Raw genomic sequence first — 17,566 nt, 5'->3', positions numbered from 1 at the left:
GACAAAAGCCAGGAAGAGTATGCCTTCAAGAGAGAAGAGTTTCAAAGACAGAATGGCCAGCAGTGTCAAACGCATTTGGTGCTGTAAGGATCAAAACATTAATAACATAAGCAGGATATGGCTACAGAAAGGAAACCAGGGAGCCCATACTCTGGCCTCATTTTTCTTCCCTCCATCTCCTGGGGCTCTCTGCTTTGGCCAGACCTAAACAGGCCACACAGCCAAGGGAGTTGTCGATGGAAGGCACCCCTGGATGTTGGAATGTTCTTATATATTCCCACTAACGGTGACTTCACAATGGGAAAACAGTGTTCCGCAGAGTATGAATTAGCTTTTGGCATATATGTGGTGAATTATGATCTACAGGTTTTTGTTCTTTATCATCACAAAGCCATGCTGCAGAAGAAAACATGTTTTTGTGTAGCTACGGTGTTGGCAGCAAAAGATACGCTGGACTTAATCCTCGTGGAATGCCTGCCGTGGAGGAGGTAAAAAAAAGGCATTGCCACACTAAGTTCGGAGAACTTCAGAACCCCTCCATACACAGTCCGTTCACATCCAGGTCTTGACTTAGTGTTGAAGGAAATAATTAAAACTGTAAATATAATTAAATTGTAGCCATTGAGTATGTGTGTACATATGTATATGTACCTGCATGCATATATCTTTTTAGTATGCTGTGGGAAGAAATAGATAGCAAATAATAAACTTTGCTTTCTGCTGTGCCTTTTATTATTTTTTTTTTTTAATTTTTTTTTTTCAACGTTTATTTATTTTTGGGACAGAGAGAGACAGAGCATGAACGGGGGAGGGGCAGAGAGAGAGGGAGACACAGAATCGGAAACAGGCTCCAGGCTCTGAGCCATCAGCCCAGAGCCTGACGCGGGGCTCGAACTCCCGGACCGCGAGATCGTGACCTGGCTGAAGTCGGACGCTTAACCGACTGCGCCACCCAGGCGCCCCTGCTGTGCCTTTTAAAGGCATTTTCTACTGTCAGCATGTAGTTTCATACTCACCAAAAAACTAATGTTAAGATAAATGCTTTGGAAGAAAACTATCAAACTTAATTGGGGGTTAGCTTTACTATAATTATCTTTGATGTCGTAAACGTAACATTAGTATACTATTTGTTTTTAAATGGTCATTTTGCTAAGTGAATCAGACCTTTTTTTCTTTTATTTTTTTTTTAATGTTTATTTTTGAGAGAGAGAGAGAGAGACAGATCACAAGTAGGGGAGGGGCAGAGAGAGAGAGGGAGACAGAATCTGAAGCAGGTTCCAGGCTCCGAGCTGTCAGCACAGAGACAGATGTGGAGCTTGAACTCCTGAACCCCGAGATCATGACCTGATCTGAAGTTGGATGCTCAACCGACTGAGCCACCCAGGCGCCCCAAATCAGACCTTTTAAATGTGAAATATTATCAAGGATGATAATCAGAAATCTGTCCCTAACGATTCCTTTTGCATCCAGGGTTAGCCACACCAGTTGACTTGAAGCTGAAGTTAATCCCCATCCTTCAGCACATGCACCATGATGCGATCCTGGCGTCCAGCGCACGTCAGCTTTTACAGCAGCTGGTCACGTCCTATCCCTCCACCAAGATGGTGATTGTTTCTTTGCACACTTTTACTCTGCTTGCCGCTTCATCTTTGGTTGATACGCCTAAGCAGGTAATTTCAGTTTTCTTTAAACTGCCTTTTCTTCAGTAAACTTTCCTATTAAGTATAAACCAAGAAATTTAAGTAACCCCTAAGTTTTACTGACTCCTAAGTTTTGATAATATTAAGGTCCCTTTCTCTGATAAAGATGACTTTAATTTCCTTTTGCTTGCTTTTTTCTTTCTGCATCCACAGTAGTAATTCTTGGGAGCCCTTTAAGAACATGAAGTAGAAGTGAGGGCACTTGGCAGAGCATGGAGTTGGCAGTAAAGATTAAAAGGCCAGGTTCTGTGCTAGAATCTTACGAGTTAAAGGATTATAAGTATACTTTTATGCACGAGGAGAAACTGGCCCAAACATGGACCCATAGCTAATAAGTGATAGGGCTGCAATCTGAAATGAGTCCTGTCTCAGATCTAAAAGCTTCACTAAACGGTAGTACATCCCTAATGGTAATTTCAGTGGCAGTGTTGTTCATGAATGACCTTTCTTTCATAGATTCAGCTACTATTGCAGTATTTGAAGAATGACCCTAGGAAGGCAGTAAAGAGACTTGCTATTCAAGATCTGAAATTACTTGCCAATAAAACACCACACACTTGGAGTAGGGAAAATATTCAGGTATGTACAACTTTCAACATTAATATTTTATATAGAAAAATAATGCAACATTGTCATAAATTGTTCTACTTTCCATTTTTGTACCATCTTTGTCATCTTTTAAATGTTTGAATTTGAAAAAAAAAAAAATTAAGAGCAGTGTCGATACGTATGGCAGAAGTTATTTTTTAAGTGGCAAAATAAATACCTGAAACTTTTATCCTTTTGTGCATTGTTTGTTTTAGTGAGTTAGACTTTGCCTCTCAGTTTCCTGTTACTTTTCCCATAGCAGCACTAAGGCTACATGAGAAGCCCAGGAAAATCATTTATTTAATTCCTGTCTCCTTTACTCACTTTAGGGAGAACAGTTGGTGCCAGCTGTGATTTATTAGGGAGAAGGTACTGGAAGCGTAACTCAGCAAAGTATATTTTTTCTTTTTATAGAGAGGAAGGACATTCTTAAGTTTTATTTTGTAAATGCAGGAGCAGGTCTCAATCTCTAGACTTTTATTAAGGTTATTTACTTATTTTGAGAGCAAGAGAGAGAGCAGGGAAGGGACAGAGAGAGAGAGGGAAAGAGAGAATCCCAAGCAGGCTCCACACCATCAGTGCAGAGCCTGACGCAGGGCTCGATCCCCTGAACCGTGAGATCATGACCTGAGCTGAGATCAAGAGTCAGACTTAATGGACTGAGCCACCCAGGTGCCCCAGTCAATCTCTAGACTTTTAATGTGGCATCTTTTATAACATTTTTTAGGTCAAGTTAATGTTTTATATTTCTTCTCAAAAGAAGAAATTTGTTTATTCATTACTGTTAACTGATGCACCATTTCTAAAAAATGTTTGAAGTGAAATGGAAGATTATTAGAATGTAACCTTTATTTTCATGGATTTTATTATCTTTTGGTGTCATCATAGCTACAGTGCAACAAAAACCTTTGAATTTCAGATCATGAAGCTAAGGTGCCGTGTTAATTTGGGTTTTTTGTTTGCAGTTTTCTAAACACGTTTCCGTATGTTGTGATTGGTAGGCCCGACTATCCCAAGAGATAAGGGCAGGTGTTAGTATTTGCATTTAGGGGGTGAACAAATTAGGGTTCAGAGAGACTTAATATGCTTAAGAGAGCTTCTTAAGGGGACTTAATTGAGATTTTAATTAAGAGAGCTCTGTCCTCTCATGCTTTTTCCACTAAATAATACTGTCTTTCCAAGAAGAGAATGTACTCGGCTACAGTAGGGAAGCAAACCCAGTGAAAGTGTTGTATTATTCCTTCACATTTGCCTCTTTATTGTATGACACATCACACATACAAAAAAGTATGTAAAATATGGTTTAATGGTTTAAATAATTGTAAATGAAAACAATGTAGCCACCATCCAGCTAGAAATAGAGGACTGCAGGCTCACAGACCCCTGCCACCTTCCCTCAGAACCAGAACACCTACCCAGAGGAAACTGCTATTTTGACTTTTGTGATAATCGTTTCTTCACTCTTTATTGTTTTACCACCTATATATGCTTCCCTGAAAAATAACATTTAGTTTTTGTTTTTATTTCTTTTGCTTAACATCGTACTGATGAGACTCATCCATGTGTTTGCATGTTTTGTTTTTTTTTTCCCTTTAATGGCTGTGTAGTTTTCCATTATACGAATGGACCACAGTTTATTTGCTTTTGATGGGTTATTTCCAACACGGGCACTTGCAAACAGTGCTGCTATGAGCATTCTTTATCTCTTGGCACATATGTGCTGGGCTTTCTTTGTATACTTAAGAGTGAAACTGCTGACTTCTAGAATATGTAGATCTTCAGCTCTACCAGTTAATGTCAAACTGTGTTCCAAATTGATTGAGCCAGTTTACATTCCTAATAAGGTGAGTGCCCATTGGTCCACTTCCTTGCCAACACTTAGAATTACCAGACCTTTACATTTTTACCAGTTTAGAAGTTGTAGTTTTAATTTCTAATTCCTTGATTACTAAAGAAGTTGAACATCCTTTTAATATGTTTATTGATCATTTGGATTTCCTCTTTTGTGACACAGCTATTCAAGTCTTGATTACTTTTCTGTTGATTTGTAGTCATTCTTTGTATATTCTGGATACTTGTACTTTATTGGTCCTTGGCATTCTATATAAATTTCAGAAGCAGCTGATCAAGTTCCAGGTAAAAAAAAAAGAAAAAAAAATGCTGAGAGGGATGCCTGGGTGCCTTGGTCAGTTAAGCATCTGACTTGATTTCATCTCAGGTCATGATCTCATGATTTGTGAGTTTAACCCCCTGCGTGGGGCTCTGCACTGACAGTGCGGAACCTGCATGGGATTCTCTCCCTCTCTTCCTCTTTCTGCCCCTCCCCCCTTTTCCTCTCTCTCTCTCTCTCTCTCTCTCTCTCTCAAAATAAATAAAACTTGAAAAAAAAGCTGATCATTTCATTGGGATTACATTGAATGGAAAGATCAATTTGTAAGAAATTGATGTTTTTACAGTGTTACGTCTTCTAATACATGAATAAATACATTGCATTTATTTAGTTTTCTGCAGTTTATCTTTTACCTTAGTCTGTTTTGTCTGATACTAATATAGTTACTTCAGTTTTCTTCGGGATGTACCTACATGGTAGAGTATCATCTTTTTACTTCTAGTCTTTATCTGTATGTTTCAGATATATCTTATGTTAATTCTGCTACAAAGACCTTACAACACACTACTCATTTATATTCCTCTAAACTCTTACATATTGTTGTCATGTGTCTTAATTCTGTCTTATCAGTTTGGTTGTTTTATAAATTCATTGATCATTTGGACCTTCCACCGTCTTTGCTCTTCAGGCTTTCTCTCTGGGATACTTTTTTTTCCTGCCTTTGGAAAGTCCTTTATTGATTGATTGATTGATTTTTTTTGATTGGTTGGTTGATTGATTGATTGATTGATTGGGAAGTCCTTTAGTGAGGGTCTGTGGTGGTAAGCTCTCCCAGTATTTGCTTGTCTGAAAATGTCTTTATTTTGCCCTCAATCTTGAAAGATACTTTCTCTGGGGGTAGAATAATGCCCAGGGCCTCGAGGATACCATTCTGCTGTCTACTGATTTTCATTATTACTGCTGAGAATGGCAGTACTCTTTGGAAGGAACTTTTTTCCTGCTTTAAATTTTCTCTGTTTAATTTGACGGTCTGCACAGTGAACCATCTGTGGATTTCTTCTGTTTAAACTGTCTCGGCTATTGATTTTCTTGAAACATAAGAATGGTGTTTTTCAACACTTTTGGGAAATTGTCAGCCATCATTTTTGCAGATGTTGCCAGTCTATCTTGCCTTTCCTCCCGGATGTCCAGTTAAATGTATGTTAGCCCTTCTCGTAATCACCCCCGTAATCTTTATCTTTTTTCTGCCTCTATAACTCTCTGTGCCGTGCTCTGAATAATTTCTCCCGTCCATGTTTTAGTCCAGTAATTATCTCTCCAGCTTATCTAAGGTCTTTTCAGACCTGTCTCTGCTCTCTATTTCTCTTGGCCCTCTTTTGTAGTACCCTTTTTCCTTATATACTTGGCTGTTTTTTACTTTGAGCTCCTCATTTTCCTTGGAGAAGTGTGTGTGGGAATCTTCTAAAGAATAATTTCTCTAGAGAAGGTTTGCGTTTGCTTCTGCTGGGTGGAGAGACCAGGTAGTGATTCATGTTGTGGGGAAAAATAAAGTCAGGGAAGAAGATCAGTGAGTGAGGAAGAGGGAGGTTCTAGTTTTATGTAGGGTGGTCAGGGGAGCTCTCACTGAGAAGCTGACACTTTAGCAAGGACGTAAAGGAGGGATCCCAACTTTGTGAGCCTCTGAAAGAAGAACATTACCAGCAGGGAAAACAGCAAGAAAAAGGTCCTGATGTGAGAGCATTCATAAGTGTGAGATCAGTGTGGCTGTACATACAGTGTAAGATGGGTGGAGGGGGTAGCAGATCATTTAGGGCCTTTGAGTCCTTTGTAAGGAAGGACTTTAGCACAGGCCATTATTATTTTTTCATTGAAATATATTTGACATATCACATTGTGTTAATTTAAGCATGTTATTATGGGACACTTCCATATTGTAATACGATTGCCATTGTTGTGATAATTAGCACCATCACATTACATAATTATCATTTCTTAATTTTAGTGTTTGGAATAGTTAAGTTCTAGAGTCTTAGCAAGCTTGATGATGATCATACAACATTGTTTTCCATATTCACTGTATGATACATTAGATCTCTAGGACTTATTTTACTCATAAATTTGTACCCTTACACAACATCTGTCCTATCCTCCCACCCCCAGGTTAGACAGAGAGAGACAAATACTCTATGATGTCACTTATTTGTGGAATCTGAAAAGGCCAAACTTAGGAAAACTAAAACAGTGGTTACCAGGGTGATGGGGGTGGGGTGCAGAGGACATTAGTATACTTGTTCTAAGAGACTCTCTCTGACTTAGATATATTGAGACTAGATTGTAGGGACACAAGGGCAGAAGCAGGGAGAACATTTAGGAGGTAGTTGCAAATATTCCAATTAGAAAATACTGTGGTTATCTGAACCCGGGGGAGCAGTGGAGATAGCAGCGAGAAGTGGTAATATTCTGGATATATTTTAAAGGCAAAGCTGACGGATTTACTGGCAAATTATACGTAGAGTGTAAGAGAAAGAAAGAATGACTCAAGGTTTTTGGCTTCAACAAATTTACTTGGATTGAGTAAGATTCTGGGAGGCTTTTTTCTTGAGGATCAGGAGTTCAGTTCTGAACAAATGACGTTTACAGTGTCAGACATCCAAGTAGAGATGTCAAGGAGTTGGGAGTTTAGTGAACAGATCTACCTGAAGTTGTAAATATGGGAGTCATCAATTTATAGATGGTATTTAAAGTCATGAGACCAGATGAGTCACCTAGGGAGAGAGTATAGATGAGATTCAAGGAACGATGAAATAAGAAAGAACCAGCAAAGCAACCTGATATGCAGCCTGTGAGGCAGGAGATAAGTCAAGATAGTATTATTTTATAGGAAGAAGGTTATAATCAACCATGAGGGATACTGCACTATATTTGTATTCTTCAGGATATGAGGACTGATAATTCACCTTTGCAATTAGCAAAACGAAGTCATTAATGACCTGCATGAGAGCAGTTTTATTGGAGTATTGTGGGCACAAGACTGGTTGGAGGAAAACAGGAAAAATACAGACTGTGAATATAGAAAGTGGGTTTTAAAAAATTTTTTATTTAAAAATTTTTTAAGTTTATTTTGAGAGAGAGTGCTTGCATGTGCACGAGTGGGGGAGGGGCAGAGAGAGAGAGGGAAAGAGAATTCCAAGCAGGATCCGAGCTGACACAGCAGAGAGCCCATTGTGGGGCTTGAACCCACGAACCATGAGATCATGACCTGAGCCCGCATCAGGGGTTGGACACTTAACCTACTGAGCCACCCAGCTGCCCCTATTTTTTATTTCTTTTTTAAGTTTGAGGTTTTTGTTTTGTTTTTAATTTCAGAGGGAGAGAGAGAAAACAAGAGAACGAGCATGCGGGAGGGGAAAGGGGGAGAGAGAGAATCTTAAGCAGGCTCCACATTCAGTGTGGAGTGGAGCTTGAACTCAGGACCGGGAGATCATGACCTCAGCTGAAATCAAGAGTTGGATGTTTAACCAACTGAGCCACCCAGGTGCCCCTAGAAGGTTCTTTTAAAGGAGTTCTGCTTTACAAAATAGGTCAGTCAGAGTAAGACAAATCCCATATGATTTCACTCAGGTGGAATTTAAGAAACAAACAATCATGGGGGAAAATGGGGAGAGGCAAACCAAGAGACAGACTCTGAACTATAAAGAACAAACTGATGGTTATCAGGGGGTCGGTGGAGAGGATGGGGGGTGTCGCATGAGTTAAATAGGTGATGGAGATTTAGGAACGTACTTGTGATGAGCACCAAGTGTTGAGTCACTAAATTGTACTCCTGAAACTAGTATTACACTGTATGTTAACTAACTGGAATTTACATAAAAACTAAAAACTAAATAAAACATACAGGAGTTCTGCTTTAAAGAGCAAAGAATTGAGACTGTACTGCTGAAGTGTATGTTGTCTGCTTTTTGTTTTTATCATGGGAGGAGTTTAAAGAAACAGAAGTGCCATTAAGCTAGGGTAATAGAGGATTGCCAGATAAGATATTTGAGCAAAGCAGTGTATATACATATGGTTTCTGGCATATATATATAAGTGCTTTTTTAAGAGGCGCCTGGGTGGCTCAGTCGGTTGGGCATCTGACTTGGTTTCAGCTCAGGTTGCGACCTTGGGGTTGTGGCGTCCAGCTCTGTGTCAGGCTCCTTGCTGGGCATTGAGCCTGCTTAGGATTCTCTTTCCCTCTACCATTTGTACTCTGTCTAAAAAAAAAAAGAAAAAAAATGCTATTGTAAGAGTAGCTCTAAAAAATTATATTAAAGGTAAGATTTTTCTATCATTTTCCTTCCTGTATACTTTGACAGATTGTAGGGTTCGGGTGGTGCTGTCTTAATAAAATGAATTGGGATCTTTATCTTTCTATATTCTGGAATGGTGAGGTGAATAGCTATGACAGAAATTTTCTGTCTCCTAAGGATACTGCTTAAAAGATATCAGAAACCCATCTGAACCTGGAACTTTCTCCAGGGATAGTATTTTGAGAATATTTCCAATTATTTATATAGGTATTGCCCTATCTTTTCTACCTTTTCTTCAACCAGTTTTGATGTTTTCCATTTAATTCACTTCTCAGATTCATTAGTATCAATATAGAGAACTTTTATAATTTTTAGTGTTTTTGTATTTGAAATTTTATCTTTATTTTTTCTTATTCTTTGTGTTTATATCTCCCTTTTCTTGATTTGACTTTGCACAGGCATGGCTTTCTTATCTTTTTCAAGGGCTTAGAACACTTATTTTTATTCTTGTTTAATAATGAAAGCAGTTAAGGCTATTAATTTTCCCCATAGTGCAGATTGCCTGAATTCTATAAATCATGGCTTCTGGTGCTCTCATTGCCATTAATTTGAAAAGCATTTTTTAGAAGTCAGGTTTATTGTGGTATAATTTATTTACAGAAACCTTTCTAGGTATACTGATCAATGAGTTCTAATAAGTGTGTGTAGTTATGTAACCACCACCACAATTGACATATAGAACATTTTCATCACCCCAAAAGTTCCTTCAGACTCCTCTGTAGTCAGTCCTTCCCCCAACTCCTAACAACCACCAATCTGATTTCTGTCCCTATAATTTTGCCTTTCTAGAATATAAATGCAATCACACAGTATGTAGCCTTCTGGATATGACTTTTTTTTACTTAGCATAATGCTTTTGATATTCATTCATGTTGCTGCATTAAGCAGTAATTTGTTCCTTTTTATTGCTAAGTAGTATCCCAGTGTATGGACGTACCACCATTTGCTTATTCATTCACAGGGTGAGGGACACTTGGATTGTTTCCAGTTTTTGTTATTATAAATCAAGCTACTATTGTACAGGTCTTTGGGAGACATTTCTGAGGTAAATACCTAGGACTTGAACTGGTGGGTTGTGTGGTAAATATATTACTAACTTTGTAAGATACTGTCAAGCTGTTTTCCATGCTGACTGTACCATTTTACATTCCCACCAGCAGTATGTAAGAGTTCTAGTTCTCTATCTTTGCTAGCACTTTCTATCATAGGGCTTTGTAATTTTAGCCATTTTATTAGGTATGCAGTGGTATCGCATCATGGTTTTAATTTGCATTTCCCTAATGACTAATGATGAGTATCTTTCAGGCTTGTCATCTATATCTCTTTGGTGAAGTGCCTATTTTAATCTTTTATGCATTTTTTTAAAGATGGTGTTCTTGTTACTGAGGTTTTTATATATTCTGAATACAGATACTTTATCAGATATGTATTTTACAAGTATTTCCTGCCAGTATGTGTCTTTACAGTATCTTCTAGAGAGTAGAAGTTATTTACTTTGATGAAATTTAGTTTATCAATTTTTTTTTCACTTTTTTAGGTTGTGTTTTTTGTTTTATCCAGGAAATCTTTACCTGATCCAAGGTCACAGAGATTTTGCCCTGTGTTTTTTTCTAGAAGTTTTATAACTGTGGTTTTATATTTAGCTCTGTGTGATCCATTTTGAGTTGACTGTTGTCTACTCAAGTACAAGGTAGGGATTGATACGCATTTAGATAGGCAATCATCCCACACCTTTTGTTGAGAAGACTGTCCTTTCTTCATTGACTTACCTTAGCATCTTTGTTAAAAATTCTTTGACCATATTGACATAAGTCTGTTTCTGGGTTCTGTTTCTTTGATCTATGTGTCTATCCTTAAATGAATAGCACACTGTCTTGGGGTTTTTTTAGTTTTATTTATTTAAGTAATCTCTACACCCAGTGTGGGGCTCCAACTCACGACCCTGAGAGCAAGAGTCCCATGCTCTTCTGACTGAGCCAGCCAGGCACCCCAATAGCACACTATCTTGATTACTGTACCTTTATAGTAAGTCTTGGAATCAGGTGGTGTGAGTCCTCTACCTTTGTATTTATCAAAATTATTTTCAGTGTTCTAGGTCCTTTGCCTTTTCATATAAAATTTAGAATCAATTTGTCAGTCTCTGCAAAAAACCTTGCTAGGATTTTGATTGGTATTTGCATCTATAAATCAGTTTGAAAAGAGCTGACATCTTAATAGTATTGAGTTTTCTGATCCATGAACAAAATATCTCTCTCTGTTTATTTAGGTTTTAGTTTATCATCAGCAGTTCTTAGTTTAAAGCATCCAAATCTTGTAACATTCTGTTAGATTTATTCCTAAGTAGTTCGTGGGTTTTGGTGGTATTATAAATGATTGTTTTCTTAGATTTCCAAGAGAGCAATTTTGATTTCTTCTGTGACCCTGAAATTAATTTTTTTCTTTATTCGTGTTTTTTTCCAGTTTTATTGAGATACACTTGACACACATCACTGTATAAGTTGAAGGCGTGCAGCATGCTTTCACTTACGTTTATTGTGAAATAATGACCAAAGTAAGTTTACTTAGTGTCCGTCATCTCATGCAGGAACAATAGAAAAAAGTTTTCTTACGATGAGAGCTCTTACGCTTTACTCTCTTAACAACTTTCATATACATCACACAGCAGTGTTGACTATAGTCATGTTGTATGTTCCACACCTGATACCAACTGATCTTATAACTGGAAGTTTCTGTTTTTGAAGTTATCAGTTTTTTGTATTCATGGAATTTTTGTTGTTGCCAACCTTCTGTTATTTCTAATTTTAAAGTTTCTTTGAGACCCAGTGTAGGATCACTTTTTATAAATATGGTTGACCATTGAACAACATGTGTTTGAACTGCATGGGTCCACTTATACATGGATTTTATATATAGATCTGTCAGACTACCATGTTCTACTGTGTAGGGAGTCAGCACCCTCACCCCTGTGTCAACTGTAGTTCAAAGGATTTAAAAAGAAGGTATATTTTCTATATTAATTATATCAGATATGTTATATGTAGTATAATATGTAGACAAATATATAGTATATAATGTTACATGTTATATATATGTATTGTGTTAATATTACATATTACATGTAATGTTACATATTGTATATGTATACTACATACTATATATATTACTAATATAGCATTTTAGTATAAAGCTATATTGAATCTACTTTATTGATAGTACTCAAGTATACCATTTTAAATTAGTTTTTTTTTTTTTCTTTTGATCTATGGAGTTTTGATATTTATTCTCTTCTCACACCCATTTGTATTTTAATTTAAAAATCTTAGGGGTGCCTGGGTGGCTCAGACTGTTGAGTGTCCGACTTCAGCTCAGGTCATGATCTCGTGGTCTGTGAGTTCAAGCCCCGCGTCGGGCTCTGTGCTGACAGCTCAGAGCCTGGAGCCTGCTTTGGATTTTGGGTCTCCCCCTCTCTCTGCCCCTTCCCTGCTCACGTGTGCACTCTCACTCTCTCTCTTTAAAAGTAAATAAACAGTAACAAAAAAAAAAATTTTTAATCTTAATGCTCTTATTGCACAAATAGAACTTATTAATATAAAGGAATCCTCTATCCTATTTAAAGCTTTTTGCCTCTAGGGGCTCCTGGGTGGCTCAGTTGGTTAGGCGGCCGACTTCGGCCCAGGTCATGATCTCGCGGTCCATGAGTTCGAGCCCCGCATCGGGCTCTGTGCTGACAGCTCGGAGCCTGGAGCCTGTTTCGGATTCTGTGTCTCCCTCTCTCTGACCCTCCCCCGTTCATGCTTTGTCTCTCTCTGTCTCAAAAATAAATAAACGCTAAAAAATAAAAAAAAAAAGTAAACGGTAACAAAAAAAATTTTTTTATCTTAATGCTCTTATTGCACAAATAGAACTTATTAATGTAAAGGAATCCTCTATCCTATTTAAAGCTTTTTGCCTCTAGGGGCTCCTGGGTGGCTCAGTTGGTTAGGTGTCCGACTTCAGCTCAGGGCCTGATCTCACAGTTTGTGAGTTTGAGCCCCACATGGGGCTCTGTGCTGACAGCTCAGAGCTTGGAGCCTACTTCGGATTCTGTGTCTCCCTCTCTCTCTGCCCCTCCCGTGCTCATGCTCTGTCTGTCCCTGTCTCTCAAAAATAAATAAAACATGAAAGCTTTTTGTCTCTGATTCTTTATATATCATTAACATTGCTACTTATTTTTCTTTGCATGTATTCATTAGTCTGTCAATTTTATTATTGACTTTTCTCTGTCATTTGGGTTTAATCCTTATAAATAGCACATAGTTAAATTTACCTCTTTAGACTTAATCTGAGTCTTTTTAAATAGTGTAACATAAATTATTTGCATTTATTGATATACCTGATGTTTTTGCTTACTTTCCCCATCTTCCTATTGTTCTTATACATTCTTTTTTGTTTCCTTTCTCCATTACTTTCCTTTGTTACTTTGATTGTTTTCTTTATTCCTTTATGTTCTAGTGAATTAAAAAGATTTTTACATGCTAATTAAACATTTGTTTTTACTTTACTTCTATCTGTACTCAATATATAGTAATGTAAGAACATGTCTGTCTGTTAAGAATGAAAAGTGTGGTCATTGAAATGTTGCAAATTTTAGCAGACTTGAATTCTCTTTTTTCCTCCCCTTCACTCTTTCCTATATCTTATTAAAATAATCTGGAATTTAATGATCAATCTTTTTTTTTTTTTTAATGCTATGCAGTGGGATTTTTTTTTTTCTAATAAGTTTTTTCATAATATATGCACTGAACTTCACAGCCACATTAACAGTCACTTAAATGTTAACTAGTTTGTTGATTTCACAGCTTGCTAGTATTTCTTCATTTTACCACATCTTCCCTTGAGTTTTTAATTCTGATTTATCTTTCTTTTTTCTTTGATTAACTTTTTTCTTTGATTAATTTTAATTGAAAATATGTATTTTTTAATATTTGTTTCTCTCACAAAGAATTTTTTCCTGTGCCTGAAACCTGAGCATATTGATCTTAATTAAATAGATATGGTCAAATAATCACTATCTCACAGCCTAGATATATTTTTGAAAATATTGAAATAGAACAGAGGAAAACAGTGATAATGATATTTGTTGGTTTCAAATTTGAGTTTTACTCCCAATTACCAAGAGTAATTATATTTTTTCTAGGGCTTCCTTCTTCCCCCCTTCCCTCCCTCCTTTTTTCCTGCCTCTCATCCAGTCGCATCCACCGCTGATTAATTTTTGGGTTTTGGTACTTCAAGGGTGATTGTGTCTATTTCATTGCTACTTTTGCTGGTGTGATGGTAGGTATTATAATTAACATATGGAATCATATATTCCAGATTTAAAGGAAATCCTTTCATTCTAAATGTTCTAAAAACACAAAATGAAGGCCTAATATAGTGTATTTTTATTAAAATAGCCAAAAACAGAATTAATTTCATAAGAACAAAAATATTTTTTCATGTGTTTATATTTTTGTTTGGATTTTGTATGCTTGCTAATATAAATATCCATTTTAGTTGGTGTTAATTTGTGTTAATAGCTTACACTTATTTTGATGTTATAATCTTATCTGAAGAAGTTGATTTATACAACCTGTCTATTACGAAGCAAAAGATTATTCTGGATATTTTCAAAGACATAATTTTATTTTTGGTTTTATATCTCCTGAGAGCTCTGATTTGTACCTTATCTGATATTAGGAGGAATGACAAGTTAAGCCTGAGAATTAGTTCTTTTACATCTTTTTCTTTGTGGTTAGTAGAATGGAGACATTTTGAGAGATTATGTCTCTGGCAGAGTACTTTGAAACATAATGTTTTTCTGTACCTTAAAGATTATAAAATTTTTGCCATGCTTTTCTGGAACACATCCCTGGTGGCCAGTCCCATTCTAGGGTAGAGGAGAAGCCCCTATTTAGGAACTGACCCAGAAAACGGTAATTCAGGACAGAGCTTTAGTTGAGAAGTGAGGTAAGCCAGCCTAGAGAGAGAAATTCAGACCAAATAGTGAAGAAGATTGTCGTGGTGAGTGAGAAAGGGTGCTCTGTTTGAAGAGTTAGTTTTCCTTTTTGTCAATGTGAAAATGGCCCTGGTAAGAACAGTTTGTAATAGGCTATGTCCTTGGAACAGAAACTTGAGCCAGACTTCATCACTGACATAGGATTGATGTGCCATTCCTGGGGAACTTTGTGATGTGCTCTGTTAAGCTTACTGATCTGAATTAATGAACCTTGAAATCAGTATGTATTTACTGGGAGCATTTTAGTACCCAGTACTGTGCTGAATGACAGAAATTAGAAGATAACATTAATTTTCTAATATTTTCCCTCAATTTTTTAAATGGTAAAATTCTTCTTGCTTTTTAAAAATCATTAATATCGTTTTCATAAATGTCTCACATATGCCTTCTTGATCGTCCCGAAAGGTTAAATGTCTCCTAATACACAGAGCACTCTACAAGGCATAATTTTTAATACATAGAAATATAAGACATAGTCCTTAACTTCTGGGGCTATTTGGCTGAGGGTTTTATTCTTTTTTTTAATTTTTTTTTTCAACATTTATTTATTTTTTGGGGGACAGAGAGAGACAGAGCATGAACGGGGGAGGGGCAGAGAGAGGGGGAGACACAGAATAGGAAACAGGCTCCAGGCTCCGAGCCATCAGCCCAGAGCCCGACGCGGGGCTCGAACTCACGGACCGCGAGATCGTGACCTGGCTGAAGTCGGACGCTTAACCGACTGCGCCACCCAGGCGCCCCCTGAGGGTTTTATTCTTAAGCACAAGTAAGTTAAAGGCAGGACAGTTTAGGGAATAAGACATAGATAAGTGGAAATGGCTTAAGTGTTTGAATAAATAAAAAAAGACTGTGATATTACCTAACGATAATCACTTTTTTAAAAATTGCTTTCTTCTGTACTTCAAAAACAGCATCTGTGTCTTCTCTTATTTCTTAATCCTTCACTCTTTCTTTCATACACTTGCATTTAGATCTGTTTCCCTATTGCTTCTGCTTAGGCACTTAAAACGTCGCCAGTGTTCTTAATGCTAAATCCGGAGGCTTTTCTGCCTTCGTCATGGCCCCTTCAGCCTGCCCCTTCTCTTGGCTTCTTTGCACTGAACTGCCCTCACTCAGTTTTTCCACTCGTGAAACTGTATCATCTTTGGATTCTTCACCCCTCCTTTTCTTTGGAGTTGAATCTTTGGGTTGAGTTGAAGCTGGGTGCTTCCTCCCATTTATTTTGTGCCAGTCTGACTGCTCCCCTTCACATCAGCCTGGGCATTCTAGTCCTTCTCCTTGAGCTGAACTACTCTCCAGCATCGTAGCTTGTAGAGCTTACAGAATTCTTGGGCTTTCTATTATTATAGACAATAAACGTCGCCCCCCCGCCTTTTATTTTAACATTTATTTCTTTTAATGCCAATACATTCATGTGTGAAAATTCAAAAGCTGCAAAAGGATCCATAGATATAGATATATAGATATAGATACGGATATATACACACACATGTGTATATATATGTATTATCTATATATATATATGTAAAATATTTCCCACTTACTCTTCTGCCATCCCCTCAGCTCCTTTGCCCAATGGCAACCAATGTCTAATTTCTTGTATGTTTTTCCAGAGATGTTTTACATGAAAGCAATTTGGTATACATCTTTACCCCCATTTTGCAGACAAAGAAGTTGAGACTCAAAGATTTCAGTAATTGGCTCAGATCACAGAGATGGTAAGTGGCAGGGCCAGAATTCCAGTGTGAGTCTTCCAGTTAAAAATCTGCTTCTTGTCAGATTCCAAATGCTTGGTAGATATTTCTCCTTGGACTTCATATCTCTTCCTATTTCCATCTTTCCTCTGAAATTAGTTTATTCCCGTAAATTCTCAATCTTCAAAAATGGAATCAACATGCTCTTGTCATCAGGTTTGAAATTTTGTAGTAGTCCTTGAGTCCTTGTTGATTCCCTCATACATAATCTGTTTCAAAACGTCTTTCATATTCACACTCCACTCTCCATTCCTACCACCAAGCTGTGGTTCAGGCTATTGTCCATCACCATCTGCCTGGATTACTGCCATAGTCTGTAGGTTGGCTCCTTGGCTCTCAACTGTGTTTATCATTGCCAGAATAATCTTCCCTAATGCTTTTGATAACGTTATTCCTCTCCAGTGGCTTCCTTTTACCTTTCTCATTAAGTCTAAATTACTCTGCCTAACTTTCAACATCATCCTTAATCTGACCTAATCTTCCTTATGCAGTGTTTCTCTCTCTTAGCCTTCATCTCTTTTGGACATACCTCCTCTTAGGTCACAAATAAATACTCCATATTCAGATCTAATTGCCACAGTTCTTGTTTGCTTCATCTTGGTCACAGTCTTCCCTTCCATGACCAGAAACTACTTTTGAATGTCTCCCGGGATTATTTGCTTCTGCTGCTGCTGCTTTTCTTATTAACTAGGTTTTTGTTTCAGTTGAAAAAGTACATGTGCACATGATAAAAAATTCAGAGTTCAAAGTGCACAGTGAATGAGATACAAATCATCTCTTCCTCCAGCCCTCGCCTACAGAGGTGGTCAGTGTTACTATTTTCTTACATATCCTTCTGAATTTTGTCATTTGTCATCAATATGCAAGCATGTGTATGTCCCATCTTCTTTCTGTACGAAAATGGAAATACAGTATATAATGTTCTGAACCTTTTATCAATAGTACATCTTGGGAAACATCTCATGTTAGCACTTAGATCTACTGCGTTCTTTTACCAGCTGTGTGGTACTCCCTTTATATTTCCAGTCCCACGG

At 37.3% G+C, this 17,566-nt stretch overlaps 1 protein-coding gene across 1 annotated transcript in view; it reads left to right on the top strand.

Annotated features, from left to right (window-relative positions):
• The window catches only part of INTS7 (integrator complex subunit 7), a 91,972-nt gene that overhangs the window by 30,832 nt on the left and 43,574 nt on the right, over positions 1-17,566 (top strand). Inside the window, exons 6-7 of the mRNA XM_086694099.1 lie at positions 1,471-1,670; positions 2,157-2,279. Coding sequence (XP_086550225.1) covers positions 1,471-1,670; positions 2,157-2,279 — 323 coding nt within the window. The remainder of the gene's footprint in view (positions 1-1,470; positions 1,671-2,156; positions 2,280-17,566) is intronic.

The sequence above is a fragment of the Puma concolor genome, chromosome E4, assembly GCF_028749965.1.
Source record: "Puma concolor isolate L17-30 chromosome E4, mPumCon1.1.hap2, whole genome shotgun sequence".
NCBI lineage: Eukaryota > Metazoa > Chordata > Mammalia > Carnivora > Felidae > Puma > Puma concolor.
Note: the sequence above shows the minus strand (reverse complement) of the source record. Positions and strands in the feature narration are given on the sequence as shown.